We start from the raw sequence: 21,712 nt of genomic DNA on the forward strand, positions 1-21,712 counted from the left end.
TCGAGGAGACAGCCGGAAACCGTCGCTACAAATTCGTGAATTTCTCTCTCTCCTATGGCAACGGAGAACGAGCGTTCGCGAGGTGAAGTCAGACAGGCATAGAAGCCGAGGGCTTCATTATTCAAAGGGTGTCGGCGTCTTGCATTCTGCCGCTCTACTGGATTCGCGGAAGTTGACGGGTGAGAAGCAACCATCCGTAGAAGGTTCTCCCATCTCTTCGTCCTTCCTCCGACAGGTTCACGGAGACCCTCTGCCTCCGTGTGCCGAGCATGCTGTCTTCAGCCGCCGTAATAGCGTTCGATCTCCATCATCGAATCATATCAGCTGTTCAACGAATTGAGAATACGCTCGGGTACTGACTCACTATCGTGAGTCGACTGACGAATATTGCGATATCAGTCGCGTAAATCATGCGATATTAGCAATATTAAGTTAGTCAATAGCTTCCTCAATAGCTTCCTCAATAGCTACCTTCTTCATTGAATTTTCCAATGCATATTTGTTTAACACACGGATCTTTGGGGCTTATTTAAATTTAGAATCTGGAAATATGTTTAGACTCATATAGTATCCTATAGTATCCCCCAACGGGGAATGAAGGATTTACAACTCATTGAAGGGAAAGGATGTACAAAGCGTGTTACGAGAAGAAGGTATCTGTGTCTATCAAATAGACGATTTGCATGATGAAGACATCGAGCATCTCCCAAGCAAGCGATGTTACATGGTATCACCGACTGTGCATACGAGTTCGCCGTCTTCGCCGCATTCAGCGACTCCTTTCTGGATATATTCACTGTGTAATATTTCGTCAAGCGTGTATAGCTGACTGAAAGACACGGATTGCGAATGCATATAGGGAACGGTAGAGAGAAGCTGGGGTGGATGGCAGAGAGATACCGTGGAAAGAGCAAAGAGAGAGGGAGAGGAAGGGAGGTAGAAGTGCGCTGGAAGCTGCGTCGTGTGCTATGGATATCCATTCGCGGTGGATGGGAATTGAACGTAGTCGGTCTCACAGCAGAACGATCATAGGGCGACGCGCAAACGGCAGCAAACGAGCGAGACAGGCCGAAGGCAGCGACGGCGGCAGGGCAGAGCGAGCGAGGCAGAGGGACGAGTCCTTGTAAATCGCATCACAGATCAAACACAGCTTGTATATTAAACGTAACCTGGTAAGACGCTATGTCGACTGCTTATCTACTGTCCAAGGCATCAGGTCAAGTGAGAGCGTTAATGGCGATCCTTAATGAGCGCACGCTGCTAAGGTGTGTTCTTACGTCATGAAAAGGCTTAAAGGATCGGCAGTTTCGGGTAAATCACCGGGCGCTTTGAAATTCCCCCGTGTTCTCCGCGGAGTTTCCACAATTTGACGCGTCTTTAGCGCGTCACTATCTCGATCTGACTATTTCTCTCGACATATGATATACGTACGTATAAGTATCTACTGATTGCCGCACTTCCAAGTAGAAGCCGACGATGCAAAGTTGAACGCCGCCACGCCGTGTTGCACGCTTCGCCAAGTATCGCGCGACAAATCGCGGAAACGCTCCCATTTAAGATCACTATACCATTTGAAATGAACTGCAGAATTCTCGCGAGGAATCAAGAATCTTACATGCACGCACGTTCGAGTTAATGCGGAGATTGGAAATGACGTTAGTCTCTTAAGAACCATCTGTCGATTCATAACTTGCCAATGTGATTTTCTAAAGGAACTTTATTTTACAAAAATACGATTTTTTTTTCAAACAGCTCTAGACATGTAAAACAAGAAAAACAAGACAATCATCGCGATTCTCTTCAACAAACGCATGAAAATGTCGTTGCTTTAAAACGACTCGTAATAACATCAAATAGTAGCAATTGCACGCTACCAATGACCATAATTAATTCTATACTCGTTTTGGTACTATACATTCGTTAGCATATTGACCTTGCGTGGAGTAATAATCGCTGATAGCACTTACCTGGCTGAGCGGACGAATGCGCTCATGGATGGACCTTTCCGCTTGCATGGCGGACGGCGGCGGATGATCAGGAGTGGGCGGCTGAACATAATGCGTAGGACTGGTCGGCAGCATCATCTGGACGCGTTTAAGACGTTTGTCGGTGGCCTCGCGACTCTCTGACGCGGATTGTCCATCCGCTATCTCACGCCGCTCGTCGAGGAGACTCTCCTGGGAAGACTTCAAAGTGAGAAACGCGCTCGATACAAACGTTTGCTCCTGAATCACGTCGCCGTCGCTGCAGGGTGATTTGTCGGCACACGAACTATTCTCCGGCTCGTAGTTTTCGTACGCGTGTCTGCGTAATTTTCTTCGCGGATTCAGCATCTTGATCGGCCGGTTCTCATAGATAGACGTTATGGCTACTGGCTCCACATTGGACTCGCGTTTTTCATCGGCTCCAACCAATCGCGATTTCATCTCCACGTACTGGTCCACGCTTCGCGTAACGTGTCGCAGCTGATCACGCCGTTTCTGCAGCTGCTCAAGATCGATGTGACTTCGCGCACCGCTGCGCGCCAAGAACAAGTACTCGTAATTACTCGGCCCTACCGAACTGTCGGCTGATAAAGACATCTGCGTTTGCAGGTGCGTCGGGGATACCGAGAGATTTCGTCTAGGCGGCTTCTTGGGCGGCGTCGGCTGCGGAAGAAGAAGCGAATATTTCTTCACGTTGGTGGACGTTTATTTGAACTATATCTTCACGTTCATAAATATTCCCGAAAAAATGAATTCGCGCGAAATTCGGAAAAACGTGCGAGGCAATTTTATCTCTTTAACTTTCGTCAGATACGGAAATGTTATATCTGAGAATATCTCTTCATAATTTATGTAGATAAACCGGGGCTCTTACCGAGACTTTATTGTTGGAAGCAGGACTGTGTAGCGAGCTGGACAGAGGTGCCATTGGCAAGTAAATCCCGGCAGCGCTGGAATCGTTGGGCAAACAACGACGGTCCCGTGGGCTCGGTCCGCCGACGCTCGAGGATGACGATACGCTCAATTGATCGGACTCTCTGCCCCCGTATCCCGTGGGCAATGTCAAGGACAGGTCCTCCGACACGAAGCTACCCTCCATTGTGCCGCGTGGCACGGGTGGAGTTTGGTACAGTCCGCTGTCGGAGCCCCTGTACAACCAAAACTCGGGGTTTCAGCGGAACCAATCGACTATCTATTATTGGTTGATGATAAATCGACCCGATAGATCGAGAATGTCGGAAACGTACGCTTCCACTCGATTAATCAGCAAGAAATATAAAAACTTCTCACGTCTACGTCGTTACATTTTGCGCGCCAACGGTATATCTCGAAATCGCATTTGTTTGAGGTATTATGTAGTATTCTTTGGCAACATCAAGTACGTGAATATAATTTTCGGTAAACGTATAATTTTCTTATAAACGAAGTACACATGCATTAAGCTACTCTAATCAAAACTACCTTTAGAAACATTGATTCGATATTATAAACTATATGTTGTTTTTAATGCAACTATGCGGTGCAAAATGTTTGCGTTACCGTGTAGTGTCGGATGGTAATGGTGTTCTTTTGGTAATGTTTTGTGGTATATCTTCAGGAGTTTGGTCAGAACTTTCGAGAGTATTTATAGAGTTGAGAGTGTCGGATAGGGACATAAAGACGCTGTCGAAGACGGAACTGGGGTCGGAGTCCTCTGTCTGCTGGAGGACCCTCCGTACTCCGTTCACCGGGTCCCCGTTCTGCTCGTCTTCACTGAAACGCGCATCCCGGTACAATCAACCGTTATCAATTACCAACAATCAATCGCATATTCAAAGCGAAGCAACATAATCTTGTATATCGATCAAGCTGAAGTAACTGTTATTCAACTATACGCCACTCAATAAAATTAAACTTTAACTAATGTTTATACGGCATTTTATTATACGCTACCTTATTACGCTAATGTTATTTAATATTTAAAATGTATCATTTGCGAATAACGGAATGCTTAAATTAAAACACTCGCAAAAGCAAAGAATAAAAATCATATTATGTAAATGTAAATGTAAATCGTGTGTATAGAAAAGACAGCTGCTTTCATTGACAAAATATGCTTCAATTGAAGACATTCATAAGCAAGCGCCGACTTTTTAATGAGGCCACGTCGACCAGGACGGAACGCGACGAATGTGGAAAAGAGAAACGAAAAAGGAGCTTGCGGCCCCGAGAGGTTGCGGAGGCCACGCGCTTGTAGCACAAGGGAGAGAGCAATGGTTATTAGTTTTATGCTGAGACGGGCTAACATTTACATTGTTTAACGTGATGGATTCATTTCGAGGCGGCCAAGCCGGGGCTACCGACGTCAAACATTGATGGTAGAAGTGTGGAACATCAACGAGAGCTCCCACGTTCTCTTACTCTCTTTTTCCCTCTTCCACTCGTACGTATTACGTATCCCTCTTTCTCACTTTGTTCGCTCCCTTACTCTTCACTTTTCCCTCGCCGTCTCTCTATCGCCCTATGTCTTCGTCTTTCTCTTTCTCACTCGCTGTACTACCCGAGCCAACCAGTCGGGCTTAGCAGCTAGAGCGGTAGCACTGGCACAGAGTACCAATGGGGTGATGCTGCGGGGGTGACCTAGGGGCGAACGAGGCGGTCGGACCCACCATCTCGCCTGCCTACATCAGGAAAATTAAACCAAGCCAAGCGGTGCTTAACGCGCTGGGGCTACACGCGGTCGTGCCACCTCCTCCAACCTCTTCCTCCACCTTCGCGTTTCTCCCCCTGGCACCGCCCCATATCCAGGTTCCCTTTTCGGTTCGAGAACCTCCACCTACAACCTTCTCCACCTCCTACGGGTACCAACGGTGGTAGCAGCAGCGCCAGCACCAGCCGTCATCATTCCAGTGCTTGGCCGGTACTCACTCATTCACTCCGCGCTCCGTCCACGTCTACGCTTTTGTTTGTCCAACATCTTCTATATTAAAGCACAGCCGCAGCCGCTGTGCGCGCACGGAGCCTTTTTGCAAAATATTACGAGCCTCTGCGCTTACCCGATGCAATCGCAGCTTTTATTTTTTTCTGCGAGACTTCTATGAAGATAGAGTCTGAATGATAGAGAAATACTTTTTCACTATATTTTACGTGCGAAGTCCCAAACCTCTCAAATTATTATATATGAGAATATATGTATGAATGTCCGATGCGTGTATATTAAAATTTTTGTAAAGTGTAATAAATGCTTGTAATCTGTCAGTTTTTATTACTACACTTAGTGTAGTAATAAAAACTGACAGATTACAAGCATTTATTTTAACTATTCAAAAATCATTTCGACATATAAATATTTATTTAGAATGTATTGAATGATATCTAACAAGTCAGTTTGTAATAAATGCTTCTAATCTGTCAGTTTTTATTACTACACTAAGTGTCGGTATATCATGCTATTTCTTTCTTTTTCTCTCTTTCTTTCATCCAATCATATGTATATAATTTTCTCGTAATATTTCTCTGATGATAAATTATTTGTTTACTACCGAATTAATATCTTGCTAATATCATAAACACACATTATTTGTATTAGATGTTCTCTACAAGCATGTATCGTCATCCATCACAACATCGTAGAATCAGTAAGGGGAAATAGGGGAAAGATTTGATATACGCGTTATAAAAAATATTGCAACGAATAACATGCAAAGAATGTAAAGGAAAATACTCACAATGACATGACAGATGTACCGGAAACGCGACGATCGTCGTCCCGAGGCTTATGATAGAACTGCCATTGAGTAGGCGACGTTCCTTCCGCGGGGGAAAGATCATCCTCCGGACGAACATTTTCGTAGGGGCTACCCAATGAATCGCCACCCTGTACCGGAATTGGCGGCAAATTCTCGCTATCGGCGTCACTTTCCACACCGGAGGAAGACCGATGCCCTGTTTCAAAATCGACGAGGGCATGTAATTGTGTACAGTGATCATAAAACACATAGTCACAAATCTTTTCAAGGAACAAAACTAATAAAAAGAGCAGTACTGCAGATGCAAGGCAGTGAATGAAAAAAAAAAACAAGGTAGTAAAAATTCGGAATTGATTTTTTAATACTCCTAATATATATAGCACTTTCAAAAATGAGAATTTGGATGGTCATCGTTATTATATGATGTAAGTTGTGATAAAAATTATAGATGTGTCGTTTTATTATTCGCACGTAATGTATGCAGAAACAGAGTTCAGGATTAATCCCATGTGCTTAATATAACGTTATGCAAATATACACACAAATCTTTATATATGGCTAAGAGCGATTTAATTAAACGCTGCAGCAAACTGGAAACGTACGTTCTCTCAACAGACGTTCCACTTTAATTACATATATGTATACATATATATATATATATATATATATGTATATACATACACATACATATATACATACATACATATATACATACATACATGTACATAAATATATCGGTCGTAATGCTATGAAAATAAATTGTATGCGAATGCAGCCGTACTTTTTATCACCGCTGTGATATCTTGAGTGACATGCGGCGGAAACTGTCCCAGAAGATCAAGCACCGTGTTTTGCCGAGAATCCCTAATGCCCAAATCCACTCCGCGATCTAACAGCGCCCGTACTACTTCCATCTTGCCGCAAAGCGCGGCCTCGTGCATCGCAGTACCCGCTGATGTTCTCGTATTGACGTCAACTCCAGCAGCAAGGAGAACCTCCACGACCGCTCTGCAACAAAGCAAATATTTCATTGCACCTTATTTTATATATAACAAATGTAACATAACGAGACCCATGAAATTTGCAAGACGTTTCCATAATTATTAAAAGTAGCCACATGTGTTATGATTACGTAAAGAAAAATTAGATTGCGTTTGAGTAGTTTTGTATTTTATTACGCTTTTCTCACTTCTTCCGTAAAAAAATAAGATTAAAATCCAGCTTAAAGAATATTAAGAAACAAAGTAATAAATTGTCGGTTATAATTTGTAGACTTTGCGCTAAATCTCGAGATCAGAAATCAAAGCATCTAGATTTTACGCAATCTCGAAACGTCTGGATTCTGCGACTTCCATCCATCGACAGGCCATTAAGACTATAAGAGATGCATTTGCTATCAGCGCCTAATCGAAATACAGATTTTGCTCTCCTTCTATCGGATAGACTATGCACCAACTGCGGTGACCGCAGCCATCCGTCGCATATAGGATTGGCGGCTGAAGATCGGATTCGCGTGCACCTATGTTGTTATTACCGTAGCATAGGGGTATTTGTATACTGGCTTACCGAGAGCATCGATATTGAATCCGATAATAGACATTACTCCGCGTCCCCCGTCCTCCCTCCCCCCTCCCCTCCAAACTGATCCCTCTCTGCCATCAGTCCTTTCGCCCATCCCCCTCCTGTTCTAGCCCCCCATATAGCTGGACTGGTAGATCCACTAAATATCGTGATGCGCGCGTGAAACGCGTGCGTGAGTCCGACCGTCGCAATGTACGCAACCCCCTTCTCCCATACGTGCCTGCGTGCGCGCGTACATCTACCCCAGAGACTCTCAAATTTTGCGAGATGTCGCTATCTTCCGACATACTCAACAAATAGATTCGGAATGGACAGAGAGAAAGTTTAAATAGTAGTTTAAAAGGAAAAGTATAGAAAAGAAAATGTAGATAAACCTTCGTGTGTAAAATATAGGAATACATAAGACATGATTTTATTTAAATGTGATTTTATTTGCACGTAAACATTTTATTGGCATGGATCTTCATAAATTCAAATGATCCATGTTATTCATGTCTGTGGACCAACAGTGGAAGTGTTCATACAGTGTACGAATTCATACAGACTTTTTATTAATACGCTAAAATTTTCCTCATTGTGTTTTCCATATTTGTAGTTTGAGAAACGCTGATCTAGCCCAAACGTCCAAACAGCTCGTGCGTACGCGTTCGCACTCGTACAGGCGCAAACGTCTCGCGCGCCGTTATTTAACCAAAATTCGAGCGATAAAATGTCACGTTCTGCACGCTCTCTCTCTCACGCCCATCCCACGCCACCACCCCCGGCCAATTCTGCTGCACCCTCGCGCCGGCATCGACGGAAAATGCAGCCGCCGGACTGTATATCGTGATACGATCGCATTATAAGCGGCAAGCGCCGGTTAAAGCGATTACCGGCTGCGAGGCTGCATAGAAAAACCGGCGTTATACCCGATTACAATGTGACTGCCGTTTCGCGGCGATTCACGATTTGATTCGACCGCCAACCGGACTGTTACGATCGTCCATCCCCTCGCTGCCCACCACTCTCTCGTCTCCGTGGCGTCGATTATACAAAAAGCTCAGCAGGATTACGGACTAGCATCGCCCTGTTAAACGAGAACGTATCGCTCGGCACCAAATGCTAAATGCAAAACAACTAGGTAACGGAGATGTTACAATGCCGTGATACCGAAATGAAATTTACTATCATCGATTCTAAGAGATCAAAGAATTTCTCGCGATTATCGAGGAAATATAGTAGCGATTATAGTCTTCGCCATTTTATCATGTGGGTTCAACATAATCGATTATCCGCTCTTCCTTCTTTGTCACCCTATTACGCGGTTCAGTTAATTGAATAATATTACACAAGATGCGTGGCTACGATTATGACATTATTTCTTCCACACAGAAGATTCTTCCACTCCAATTCAATACCGATGATTTATTATTCATTAAATATGTACATGCAGCGATATATTTCAATATAAACAGCACAAAACAGTAAGAAACCGATATTTTTTTTTTTTTTGAAGATGCAAAGGAATTTTGCCGCTTTGCCATCACGATTAATATAGGTCGGTACGTTTCGGCGGTAGTGATTAATACGATTCTCGTAATCGGGAGGCGGTCAGCAATCCGCACGGATGGACAGAACGGCTGACGGTGTGATGCGATCGGATGCATTCGCGTGGTTCGAGGAGGGACGAGAGGGCAATCGACGGAACGGTAATATGGGACGTGTAACCAGTAGAGGGTTGGATCGGATCATGCCAGTCGGAGGACGCATATATCGCATTCGACGGGATTACGTAAGCGGTGCTCTCTGATTGGCTCTAATAGCCAGCGCTGCAAATGGCTCGACATCGTTATGGTTAGCTCGAACGAATCCATTGTTGTACTCGAACACAATACATGTTGCGCATTATCCAGTAATTAGCGTGACCATTTCGCGGGAAGAAGTTATATGCAGTCCTTAGATAAACAAAAATATCCGAACGTGTGATGGTAGCGGCATTGTATTGTATAATATAAATACTGCGCCAAATATAATTAAAACTGCTAAATTGTATGAGATAAAAAGGGAAAATGAAGCATCTGCGTTTTTAAAATAATGTTTGTCTCAGTATTATTAAATATAATAAACTCCATAGTTAATTTAATGAAACTTTCTATTAATAAATAAATTAATCCTTACCTGTGGCCATTGCGAGAAGCTAAATGCAATGGTGTATGCGGGAAGATCAGAGATGAGGAAGAATTACGAAGTGATTCGATTAATTCAGGATGCGTTCGCACGAGTAACTCCACAGTTTCCAATCTGTAAGAAACGCCACGATTACGTTACGATGATGCTTAGCATGAATCCCAATCGAAATAGTAATATAGATCGCGAAATTTAATGTCCGCAAATATCATGAAGTGTATATGGGAAAATATTGAGTCGCTGGAAAAGATATAGTTGTACGTGCGATTTACCTGCCATATTGCGCAGCGAGGTCGAGCGCGGATTCTCCGCGGCTGTTGCGGATACTAGGGTCGCATCCGTATTGCAACAGCTGTGCCACCACTTCCGTGTGCCCGTACTGTGCGGCACAATGCAATGCAGTTTCGTTATCCTTTGTCTGTAACCAAACGATATTTAGAGCTTTTTTTAGATATTACACATTAATTTGCGACATTCATCACAGCTTCTTCCATAAATTAAATTATAGAGTAAGATATAATATTATTTCTGGTAACCATAAAAAATAATTTCTTGCATTACATTTGAATAAAAAGATACTGCAAAACATACTCTGAGTGTTACAGACTCTTGAAATATATCTTAAAATGATTATTTTAACAAAACATTTTGATAATAGATATGATACTAACCGCAAGATTCACTTTTGGTACCGATGGACCTTGATTAAGAATTAATCGTACAATTTCCGCGTCCCCAGCCCAAGCTGCCAAATGAAGCGGCGAGGAACCTTTAGCATCGACGACATTGGTGGAAGCCTCATATTGGAGCAGCAATCTGACCACGTCTCTGCAAATGAATGTTGTAGGAAATACAGTTATGTTTAAAAAATTCGATAAAAAGGAAAACATCAATTTTAATAATCCGATAAAGAGTACTTTAAACAATCATCTTTAATAATCTTTTAAAAAATATTTAAGATATAATATTGTACCTATGCCCATTTAGGGCTGCGTGATGAAGAGCTGAATATCCACTGGCGTCTTGCACATTAGCACCTGGTCCCCGACGTAAACTGTAAATAAAAATATTGCTCAATCGTACAACAGAAAATCGATTTATTTTATTTTATTTTTTTCATATAATACAAATTGTTGAAAAAATGTTTAGTGTTCATTTTATTGTTTTTATTAACTCGCGATAACTACCTTGATAATAATTTAATTATTTATCGCAAAAATATCAGATAGGATAAACAAAATACTTCAAATGATTTTACAAGATAATCTTATAGGACAATAAATTTAATTCGCTACAGGAATTAAATTTGCATATTAATTATTTTTAATTCAAAAGCTATTCAATGATTCAATGTCGAATCAACCGCTGTATTACTTAATTTTTTATTTCTGATTCGTAATTCGAGAAAGTGCACGACATACGGCATGAATACGGCACGCTACGCCGAAAAATCGCGATATCTGCACATCGCTGCAGATCGTTAGATGACATAATGTGCCCCGTGAAAAGGAACAGGCTCGCTAATGAAGCTTCCTGCGTCCAACACATGTTCTCATTACGTGCCTTTGTTGCGCTCGCGCGGAGATAAATGTCGCGCCCCCGCAAACACCGTGTAAACGACGGCACCCTCGGGAAAAGCGGAAGAGGTGCACTATATAGCAGCGTTCCTCTCCAGCGACTTATGACTCCCGCCCTCTTGCCACCTTTCTGCTTCCTTTTATTGAATCGGATATCCAGATATTCCTGCAACGCTTTGCCGATAGAGGAATTTCTCGTTATCCCGTCTCTCTCCAAGTGGATTTGATTGGAGGAACGAAGGGGGAGGAAAGCCGGCGGCTATTCAGCCATCCTCGAAGCGTCGAGTATCCGCGTTCAAAGGCGTTTGAATTGACTGGATTTCGAGAATATTCAAAAAAAGATCCGAATAAAGTTTATATAAAAGTGAATTCTTTTTTTTTTTATTTTATTTTGCAAGATAGGAGGGCAGGTGAGACTAAGTCTCGCCGTGGAAAAAAAAAATTAAGCGCATAATCGAAATTAAAATCTTTTAAAGGCCCATAATGAGGAATTTATTGGCGACATGAACCGAGCATTTATGCGCAGTAATGGATCAACATGAAAAGCCGCAATTAACGTTTTCATTTCACAGTAATAAAGCTCCGACGCGATCGTACGTGCCGTAAGTGCGATATTGCCTAACCGACATAGTCATCCGACATAGTGTTGTTGTAATGCTGGACACGTAACAGTAAGTTTATTGCCAACACCTAATTAACCCATTAAATACACTGCTCATTATATTCTCGTCGCGCTAGATACGGAGATTAAAATATTACGGGCGTTAGAAAGCAATGATTAAAGAAAAGCAATGTTTGCGAAAAGAGGGCGACATTTCGGAGATTGACAATATTGCAAAGTGATCTTGAAAAAAATAAAATAATTCGCAATCTGTATTACAATGTATTTTTATACAGTATGCTATACATTTATATTCGCATCAAAATACGTCTTAATGAGAAATGTTATTAGGTAGCATAATGTTGACATTAGACGACTAATAAATGCCACAACTCGAGCACAGTATTTGCACAGCTCTTATATATCTTCGATATGAGGAGTGAAGCGCAAAAATATATATGTATGTACATTCCACCCTCAGTCTATCATCTAGAAGGTAAACCTATGACTATCAGGAATTATGAATTCTTTTACCGATATATTTTTAATATAATAAATGCTCTCTCTCTCTCTACACTGAGAGAGAAAAATGAGACTAAATTTTAATAAATATTTATTTGAATAGTGTCAATTGAATATTTACTAAATATAAACATATATTTATTTGATACGAGAAATCATTAATTTAATTAATATATTTTTTTTATTAAGCAAATATTTATTTCCCGTAAATAAATGTTACATTAGTACTATTCAAACAATTATTTATCCAAATTAAGTACATTTTTTCTCAATGTAGAATTGTTACATATATATTATGTCCACAAGCAAATTCAAACATTTTATTATTTCTTATAATATATGATATGTAATTAATTAAATATTGTCCCATAAAGAAAGAGAGAGAAAAAAGAGAGAGAAGAAGGAAGGAAAGAAAGAAAAATAATTGATTCGATTGATATATAGATTCAAAAGGCAACTTTATAATTCAATCACTGATCACTATCGTATCAGTTCCAAGCGATCTAAATCGCTGGAATCCATTATCGATCGCAAACTCGCACGTGTGAAGGAAATGCAGAAACTTTTCCCTTGTTAAAAGAGCGTACACACATTTTAATCCCACGCCCCCCATGTGACGTCGCCGTCAAAGCATCGCGCTCAGTTTACAAAACAATTACGTAAGCGGGAGACTTTTTTCCAGTATACGAGCGGCACATCAAAGCACGCCGTCATTAACTAACGTCGTCATTAACCCCTCGGATACACGCACTCTAAATCGCTGACTTTCCGTAGGCGGCACGCGACGATCGACGTAAGCTCTCCCCTTCACCTCCTCGAGAAACTCTTAAGCCATTGTAACAGAGATCAAAAAGAAAATTCTATCGCATAAGAGCGATATTACAGGCGTGGCAAAACGTTACATACCACTCAAAGAAAATCGCGTACCATGAAAAAAAATAATAATAATGAGCATCAATGTTAAAAAGAAGTGTAGTTGCTTTCAAGCGTCTCGCAAAATGAATTTTTAATAATCGATTTTACTAACGACGTTGTACTTTTCTGCTCTTAATTTTTCTTTGTTTCCTCGTATCCACGATGCAATTTGTAAGCTTTAGACTCTGCATGCTCGATCGCACAATTCCGCGCTCTCTGTCTTCCTATCGGCGTCTCTCACTATTTCGCCTTCTCTTCCGATCGTCGAGCCGAGATGGCTGCTTGTTTTCCACGTCCCAACAACAACGAGGGTGATGCACAATTCTTAAAGCTGTACATAAACGCGTTGCGCTGTCATGCGTGTGCGTTTCCGCACACATGCACGTGCGAAGTACGTATATGGAAGTACTATGGAATGACCAAGGAACGTTCGCGTGCTGCTATCCTGGTTAGTAAAGAACATTTGACTCTCTTTTTCTACCCTTCTCCCTCTCTTTACTCCCAACGTCGCCCTTTCACTTTTCATCCGCCCCATTCATCGAGTTCATCCACTCTTCCAAGTTCCTTAATTAAACCCTGAAGATTGTCTGCAAAAAGGACATCGCCCGGTATCCCTACATCGCTGAACATTACGAATGAGATGGAGGGCAAGAGATAGAGGGGAGGACGATCACGGTGGTAGGACCGTCTGTTGGACACTGTATAATGGTAATTTCTTGTTGGTTTTAATCAAGAAGCGCGATCGAAATGGGCATCGCGGGTCAGCTTTTAGTAGCGTTAATAATCATAGCTATTGTTCTTTCCGATATCGTAAATGAAAGAAAATATAGGCTTTGCCCTTTGAGGGCAAATAGGGTTAACTGTTATAAGCAACATTTTCACTTGAAGAAAAAAGTCGTATCATACTATAAATTTGTAATTGCACTATAAATAACGCCTCAACTATATGCAGTCCCGTAAGTTTTTGTATAGATAGAGCGGACTAAACTGAGTTGAAAAGTCATCTACCATTTTGCAATTTTCGCAATGGTTAACGAGATATTAATTAATAAAATTAATTCGCTAAATATTGGTTTTCAATAATCTTTTACAAATACTATCAACTTTACAGAAAAACAGAGAAACAAAAGTTGTTTATTTTCTTCTCATAAAGTTCTGAGAATTTTTTCAGAATTTTTTAATATATCTTCTCATATTGATAAAAATGTGAAAATGCAGTATTAAAAAATTCTGAAAAAATTTTTAGAGTTCTATGAGAAGAAAATAAATGATTTTTGTCTCTTGCAGTTTTTCTGTAAAGTTGATAGTATTTGAGTAAAAAATTATTAAAGACACACTATTCGGAAATTTTTAATAATTAATATCTTAACTGTAGCGAAAATTGCAAAATGGTAGAAGACTTTTCGACTCAGTTTAGTCCACTTTATCTACACAAAAGCATTTAGCAAAAATTTGCGAGACACCCTGTATATACTATAAAATTCTAATAAGAATATTAAATTAAATGAACTAAGAAAATATAGTAACATTAACTATATAGTAATTATACGCTACGTTTACACCGCTTAGTCCACGACCTATACGAGTATAGATGCTTTGTTTAACTTACAGGATAAACAAGGACCTTCTCTTGTATAGGCGAACTAAGGACATGGTGTAGGTAAACGTAGCTATTAATCAATTACAAATGATTAATATTACTATATTTTTTTAGCTCACTTAATTTATTTATTGTTTTTATTAAAACTTTTAATATAGTTACAAATTTTTCTATGCATTTTTTATTTATTTTTGTCTTCCAAGTTCGAATCCAATGCTGCTTTTATTGTAAGCTTTTATTGTAAGCCGAGTGGTTTTCTTTTTAGGAAAAACTGAACTCTACTACATCCCTCTGGTGACAATGTCGCGTACTGAGCGAGCGACATTAGAGAAAAGATTTTGAATATACTCCTTAAAGTTACTTCAACAATGATTAATTAGTTGCTATGATGCAGAGTGCTTCATTAAAAAAAAAGTTTTTATCTAAACTAGAAAAATGTAATTGTTATACTATTTACATGAAGTTCAAGTAATCACTCAATGTAGTTGAGTCACTATTTCATTACCAATTATTAGTATCTAAATATTGTTACCATTACTATACTTTTTATAGTAATTAGTACTACTTTAGTTGCTATTATTTTGTAAAACTAGACTTACAGATACTTAAATTGCAAAAATTGTCAAATTTATAGTTGACATAACTATTTCGTTTTCTCTCAGTGTTTAGTATGTTAATTGTTCAGAGCAAAAGTGCAAATAATTGAATACGTAATTTTAAGAGAGTGTATTAATACAAATATAAAATTACATAAATTTACTTTTAACATAAAATAAATATAATATTAAAATAAATTAAAAAATAATTTCATGGATTTTAATATTTGATTATTGCTGTACTATTTTAGAAGGGATATTTTACTTTCGAAAATAATATTTATGTACTATATAAATTATTATGTATAGTATTTATATATTTAATAAACATCTACTTGTTCGATCATAATATTATAATAGAACTTTAAAATATCTTAAGAGTATTAGAAATATAAAATGCGAATGGATAAACGAAACACAGTAGAGCTCTTTTCGACTCCATGAACGTGAGCGTAGAGTCTAGTACAAACGCACCCTTATGCCAGAGGCAAAGTGTAGAGGAAAACTAGGCTGAGAGGGAGAAGGAGCAAAAGAGAAAGCAATAAAGAGGGGAGAGGAAAAGGGGCTGAGAAAGGGAGGAAGAGGGAACGAGCGTGTGAGAGAGAAGCTGAAAGCTGTGAGGGTGTATACATGTGAGGGGTGCTAGGGCATCAATCGATAGTTTCCTCCGGCAAAGAAGAGAGGTACGATACGTGCTGACGTAGCCGAATGTCCTCTTCAGAAAAATTTGACGACAGGTACCGTCAAGAAAAGAGAAATAGGTTTTTAAGTATAAATTATACGGAGCGCCTAAAAGTATTATAATAATAAATTTTAATCTTAAAAAAATATATAGACATGATTTTTCTTCGGTAAAGGAACGCGCATCTAAATATATAGGGTGTCCCAGACTTCACTCGACACTTATTAATAGCAGACTCCTGAGATCATTTCAGAAGGAAAATCCTAATATCAAAATGTCAAAGTTAAATAGTTTTTAAATAAGAAGGGTTTAAAGTTAGCCAATTAAACTGTTCGAAATTCGCTGAAGCATGGCACATTGGATAACAGTGAATCGAAGTTCAATTGGGTAGCTTTCATGCTTCTCATTTAACAACTACTATAATCCCGACATTTTTGATATTAGGATTTTCATCTTGAAATCATCTCAGAAACCTGCTTTTAACGGACATCAAGCAAACTCTGGGACACCCTGTATACTTAACTTCAATATATTTTAATTTAATCGCAAATACTATAAAACGAGCACAAATCAACCGATTAAAATTTATTGGATTCTGATATGTTTACAATGAACACGAAATTACTTTCGAAAATATGACTTTACTATACATATCATGTGTGAAGGATGAATATTTATATTGTATTGTATATTACATAATTCACATTTTACTATATCGATCCTCTTACGCCGTGAGTACGTTTTTCCTAGCTATCTTTCACGAAGCTGTGATTAAAATTATCGCACCTATACAAAGTAAAAAAAAAAAAAAAAAAGCGAACGACGAACAAAGGATAAACATACATTCGCGGGCGCTCGTACACGAAAAATGGTGCGTCCACTTCGCGATTAGCATCGCAAAATATTCTCAGCTTCCCGTTGAGGGGCTCGGGGACGCTCTCTCTCAGGGCGGTCGCGTTTTATATTACTTTTCTGTGATCTCGACGAGGAGGGCAAAAAGGCAAGCGCGTGTTGGGCGGTGAAGAGGTCGCGGAGTAACGAGAAGAAGAAATCGCGCGGGAGAAGTTGCCGCGGGCTGGCTTTGTAGTTACGGACAAGTTGTGCGGCACCGACGACAGGCACGAGAGACAATTCGTTAGAGAAGCAGCGCGTTCGTTATGATACATTAAGAATCACCGACGGCAAATCGTCGCCCTCTTTTCCAGTCCTTAAAGGACGGTAGAGAAAAAATTGCAAAGCTCTCTAACTGCTTTTTATATAATATTTAATTTTCAAATGGTAAATGCATGCAATGAAAAATTTATCGCACATTTTATGTGTCACTGGTATCTATAATAAAAATGTAATAATATATATTTGTACTTTTTAATATTAAGTTATCTTACCCGAATTAAAGTTCAATCTTATTATCGGAGTAACAGTCAGTTGATATTAGATAAAAACTTTTTTGTCTGTTACTTTTAGTTATAATTGATTTTCCTTCATATTTTGACATCTGTCATGTTCAAGGAAAATATAATTCAGGTCTAGAGTGACAAAAAAGTTTGGTTATAAAGTTCACAAAATCGTTAATAATGTATATTTATAAAAAACAATTTTTAAACTATAATTATGTATTATTAAACATCGAAAATAATAATTAACATTTAAAATGGCTACCTTCAGCTTTGACACAAACTTTATATAAAACATTTTGGAAAGATGTGCATCAATGATGGTTGCACTTTGGAAAGATGTGCATCAATGATCTTTTTACGGATAAATCTTCCCAGACAGCTAATTGAGTGATTTTCAATTCACCATCCAATGAGAATCTTTTAGTACAGAGTATTTTTGGTATCAAATAAAGTATAAGTAATACTTCAGTTTGTTTTTTAATACACATTACTATCTTTCATATTAGTGTTCCACCGAAGATTGACGGTTCATCTATCGAAGATCCCATTATTTTGCCAGATATCGATAAATAGTAACAAAATTATAAACTAAAATCGTTTTGTAATGCGTTTTCTAAAAAAAAAGTTATTATTAGATATGCTAAAGATTACGACGGTTTTACAAAAGATCGATTGTTATGAAAATTTATACTGTTTTCTAATGCGTTTTCTAAAAAAAGATTATCAGATCTGACGGTTATCGTTCAAAAAGATAAAAGAAAATCGACGCGTACATTTAAAAATAAAATGTTGAAAACGAGTAATCGGAAATTTTTCCGTAAAAATTCAGTCAAAAATTTAGTCAAAAACCGGAGTCTTCAGCCAAAAACAGGAGAGGTGACAACCATGATTATTATCTAAAAAGCAAGTTGACATTATTTGTCTTCATTTGGATGTCTTTAGTATCATTTTAACATCAAAATGACAATAAATAAGTCAGCTTGCTCCTTGATTAGATAAACATACAAAACTTGATCACGCAAACTTTCTTGCCATTCTGTATATTTGTCAATATTGATAATAATATTGATCTACTGTGTATATATTCTGACAGAGCTGATCCCTGAATAATAAACAGATTTTTCCTCGGTCTCTCTCTCTCGCTCTCAATGTCTTTCACCTTTTTGCATCGTCGCACGATGCAGTCATTCTTAAAATGCATGAATGTGCTTATAGCACGTGCGCACGCATGCATGCACGCATGCACGCACGAGTCCCTCGAAAAATAAACCATGAGCTTCTTACGTCGTCGCCGTAGCATGACTTAATTAATAGGAAAGAGCGAGTAGCGTCGACAAAGTCCGTCTTTGTCGAGGAGTTCGTGGCACTGGGTCAATAAAGACCGCCGCCGAGTAGACGACGGTGTTTCACTAATTACGTGAGCGTCAACTCGCTCGGAACGACACCATCGGCGATCGCGGTATAATTGAATGAGGTGAGGACGCAGTGCGATAATAAATTCATTCGGATTCGCATTCGATCGACTCGCTCTACACATCCGGTGACTAATCGTCTGTTTGAATACGCTTGTACAAGGCATTAAGGCTCCTTTATGCTACGCGGCTTTACAACGATCTCTTGAATGGACTCGCATTGATATGTATCTTAGCCTCTTAATATAGAATGTAGCCTTCAGAAGTTTGAGATTAGAATAAAATTGATATCAAAATTGATTTTGTTAATCCAGCAATGTGCATTTCTTATAAAATACATAACGATATTAAAATAAATAAATATCGACATAGAAATAAAATTATTTACTTCTAGATATATCTCGATCAGAAGTTTAAGTTTTTTTCATCATTTCAATTTGATTAGATTAGACGTGCGTTTGATATAATATCATATCAAAATGGAGCAGCGTAGTTAGGGCTTTAACATCGCGCGAATCGATGCGAGTATCGCGTTGCTCGACGGCCGTGCGACAGTTTGACAGATGAATGAACAATTGTTTTACTCTGATTTTGACCATAATGACGACATTGCGTACACCGGTCGTTAATTTATTTCCGCGCCGAACTTTTTCGTCGGGACGAACACGTTCGTTCGCGCCTATCCGATTATTCGTCAGCGCGTTCTCGCGAATAAATGCAAAATTACGGGGACATTCCCACGGTAATGTACATGTTCGTGAAATCGGTTGCAATTAACGTTAATTCATTCGCGAAGGATTTAAATGTCTCCGTCATGTGGGAAAAATAAAACGGAATCAATCGTAGATCTTCGCTTCTTCAACGGTAGCCTATTGCGTGCTCCGCGTTATCGATGACCCTTGAAAATATATAGCTACTCGCCAAATAGATCCCTCTATATATACCACAGCAAATAGAAAGTAGAGTGATTCGATAAGCGTGTTGCAGGTAAAGCTCGGAAATAGCAGCAATACTTCTTCATTTCTCAACTGCGATTTCAATTTTTTTTTGTTACATTTCTGCATTTTGTGTTTCTGTTGCATATTCTTTTATAGCATGACAAAGAATATGAGTGCTAAACGATACTAATTGTTTCATGTTAATCGCTTGGAAAAAAATGTTACAGGAAACATTGCGTGCGGTTCTCGATAATTGAAACGAAGTCCTTGCTCAGTATCAACATATCTGCATGCAACGTCACTGAGTGTACGTGTTTGATATGATTCATGGTCATGGTAAAATCATTAGCAATTTGAGTGAACAGAATTATTGAACGAAATGCTAATATCAATGCACTATAATTATAATTATAAAGTTTCTAATAATAGAACAGAACTCAATCAATTATATTCATTATTTTGTCTTTAATAAAGGGAGTAGTTATGTAAGACGATTTTTTTCAGTCACACAATGTGATCTCGATAAAATAAAATTAATGTCTGAAAAAGAGAAAAAAGAAAAAAGAAAGAGAGAGAATGTTAAACTACTTGACGATAACTGAGAAAAACATGCTCGTATAATGTTATGTATTAAAAAAAAAATATGTATAAGAAAATAATATCAAGAAACGAGCAAAAATTAAGATAATTTTAATATCTTAACATCTTTATTTTTGCTCGTCCTGGCCTCATCTTATTTCATATATGTATTATTAACTTTTAACACAATTGGATTATTCGTGTTTTATACATTTTTTTTCTTTGAAAAAGTAGGAGCTCAAGTACTCAAGTAATTAGTTATAACATTTATATAAAATTTTTTTAAATATACAACCTTACAAATACTTTCTAAAGATATTAAAGTATATGTAAGAATTACTTAATAATTTTTGTATATTTGTTAAAGTAATGGAAATTAATTCAAGACACGAATGTGACTTCATCGTGTACAGTAAAATACCGGAAAATCATCCTTAGTGTATACTGAGAGTTAAAATACTTATATTAAATATCATTACTTTACAATTAACGTACAAAATTAGAATCTCGGTGTACCGGGAGAATCTCGGGGAATCCGCGACCGAAATGAAAGTAGAAACGCAGGCAATGATTCGTGTAATTAACGGTAGAACTAACGGCAGAAATCCTGGTGAGCGGTCAATCGCGGTGACAGCCGCGGATTAATCGAACGACGACATGGCACGTTCGATCGATCGTGAAGGAATTATCGTAAGAAGCATCATCATGAACAAAAAAGAAATAAAAAAGAAAAAAAAGAAAAGGAAAAAGAAAACGGCCGGTGGTCATTCATCGTGGGAGTTCGTTTAACCTCATTCGCGTGAGTTTCTTCATCAGCCGCCGCGGTGAACATTGTGAAATCGAACAAGCCCGTGGGCTGAAGAATCCTTGCGGCAATCTTATCGGCGAGACGGCGAATCGGAGTATCGGAGTACCTATACCGAAATGAGCACGGCGTGCGGTGGCGGTTCGATAATGGAATGCGCGAGACGATGTCATGCCCGTGTCGACGGACTCGGAACGACGAGACGTCGGGTCGTTAAATCATCAAAAGGGTCGAGAGAATAACGAGCCGGGAACTGGGAATGAGGAAATGACCCCCAGTAACGAGGCAAGGCGACAACGAGGCAAAAGTTGTCAAGCCTAGGCTCCGGTGACACCCACCTTGCCAGTGGACCACTCCTCTTGGCTCGCTGGCCGAGGATCTTCTCGACTACGGTGACGTTGCCGCTTCTTGCTGCCTCGAGCAGCTCCTGGTCCTTGCCCATGGTCCATTTACACCGCGATCAAGCCGCGATCTTCGCCCGCACACTTGTCAATTTCTGTTTTCACTACGATTACTCGCGTTTCATTGATCCAACGTGGCCATCTTGGCCGAACTGACGCGCCGCCGTACGGCGGCCTGGCGAAACTAACTTTCTCGATGAAAATGCGCGATAAGAGGGAGTGAGACG

The 21,712-nt window shown here is 39.3% G+C and overlaps 1 protein-coding gene across 3 annotated transcripts in view; it reads right to left on the bottom strand.

Moving 5' to 3' along the window:
• LOC105149028 (ankyrin repeat and SAM domain-containing protein 1A) overlaps positions 1-21,660 on the bottom strand; it is a 57,323-nt gene extending 35,663 nt beyond the window's left edge. For 2 of the 3 annotated variants that reach the window (XM_087416208.1, XM_011061164.2), the window contains exons 1-10: positions 21,423-21,660; positions 10,434-10,514; positions 10,132-10,288; positions 9,733-9,878; positions 9,452-9,574; positions 6,495-6,721; positions 5,693-5,909; positions 3,525-3,737; positions 2,860-3,133; positions 1,968-2,648 (exon numbers count right to left, since the gene is read on the bottom strand). In XM_087416208.1, coding sequence (XP_087272334.1) covers positions 1,968-2,648; positions 2,860-3,133; positions 3,525-3,737; positions 5,693-5,909; positions 6,495-6,721; positions 9,452-9,574; positions 9,733-9,878; positions 10,132-10,288; positions 10,434-10,514; positions 21,423-21,526 — 2,223 coding nt within the window. In that variant the 5' untranslated portion in view covers positions 21,527-21,660. The remainder of the gene's footprint in view (positions 1-1,967; positions 2,649-2,859; positions 3,134-3,524; positions 3,738-5,692; positions 5,910-6,494; positions 6,722-9,451; positions 9,575-9,732; positions 9,879-10,131; positions 10,289-10,433; positions 10,515-21,422) is intronic. The other variant, XM_011061165.2, reaches the window with a different exon arrangement.
• Between the last annotated feature and the right edge of the window lie 52 nt (positions 21,661-21,712).

This window comes from Acromyrmex echinatior, chromosome 19 (assembly GCF_024713525.1).
Source record: "Acromyrmex echinatior isolate Ae372 chromosome 19, ASM2471352v2, whole genome shotgun sequence".
NCBI classification, from domain to species: Eukaryota; Metazoa; Arthropoda; class Insecta; order Hymenoptera; family Formicidae; genus Acromyrmex; species Acromyrmex echinatior.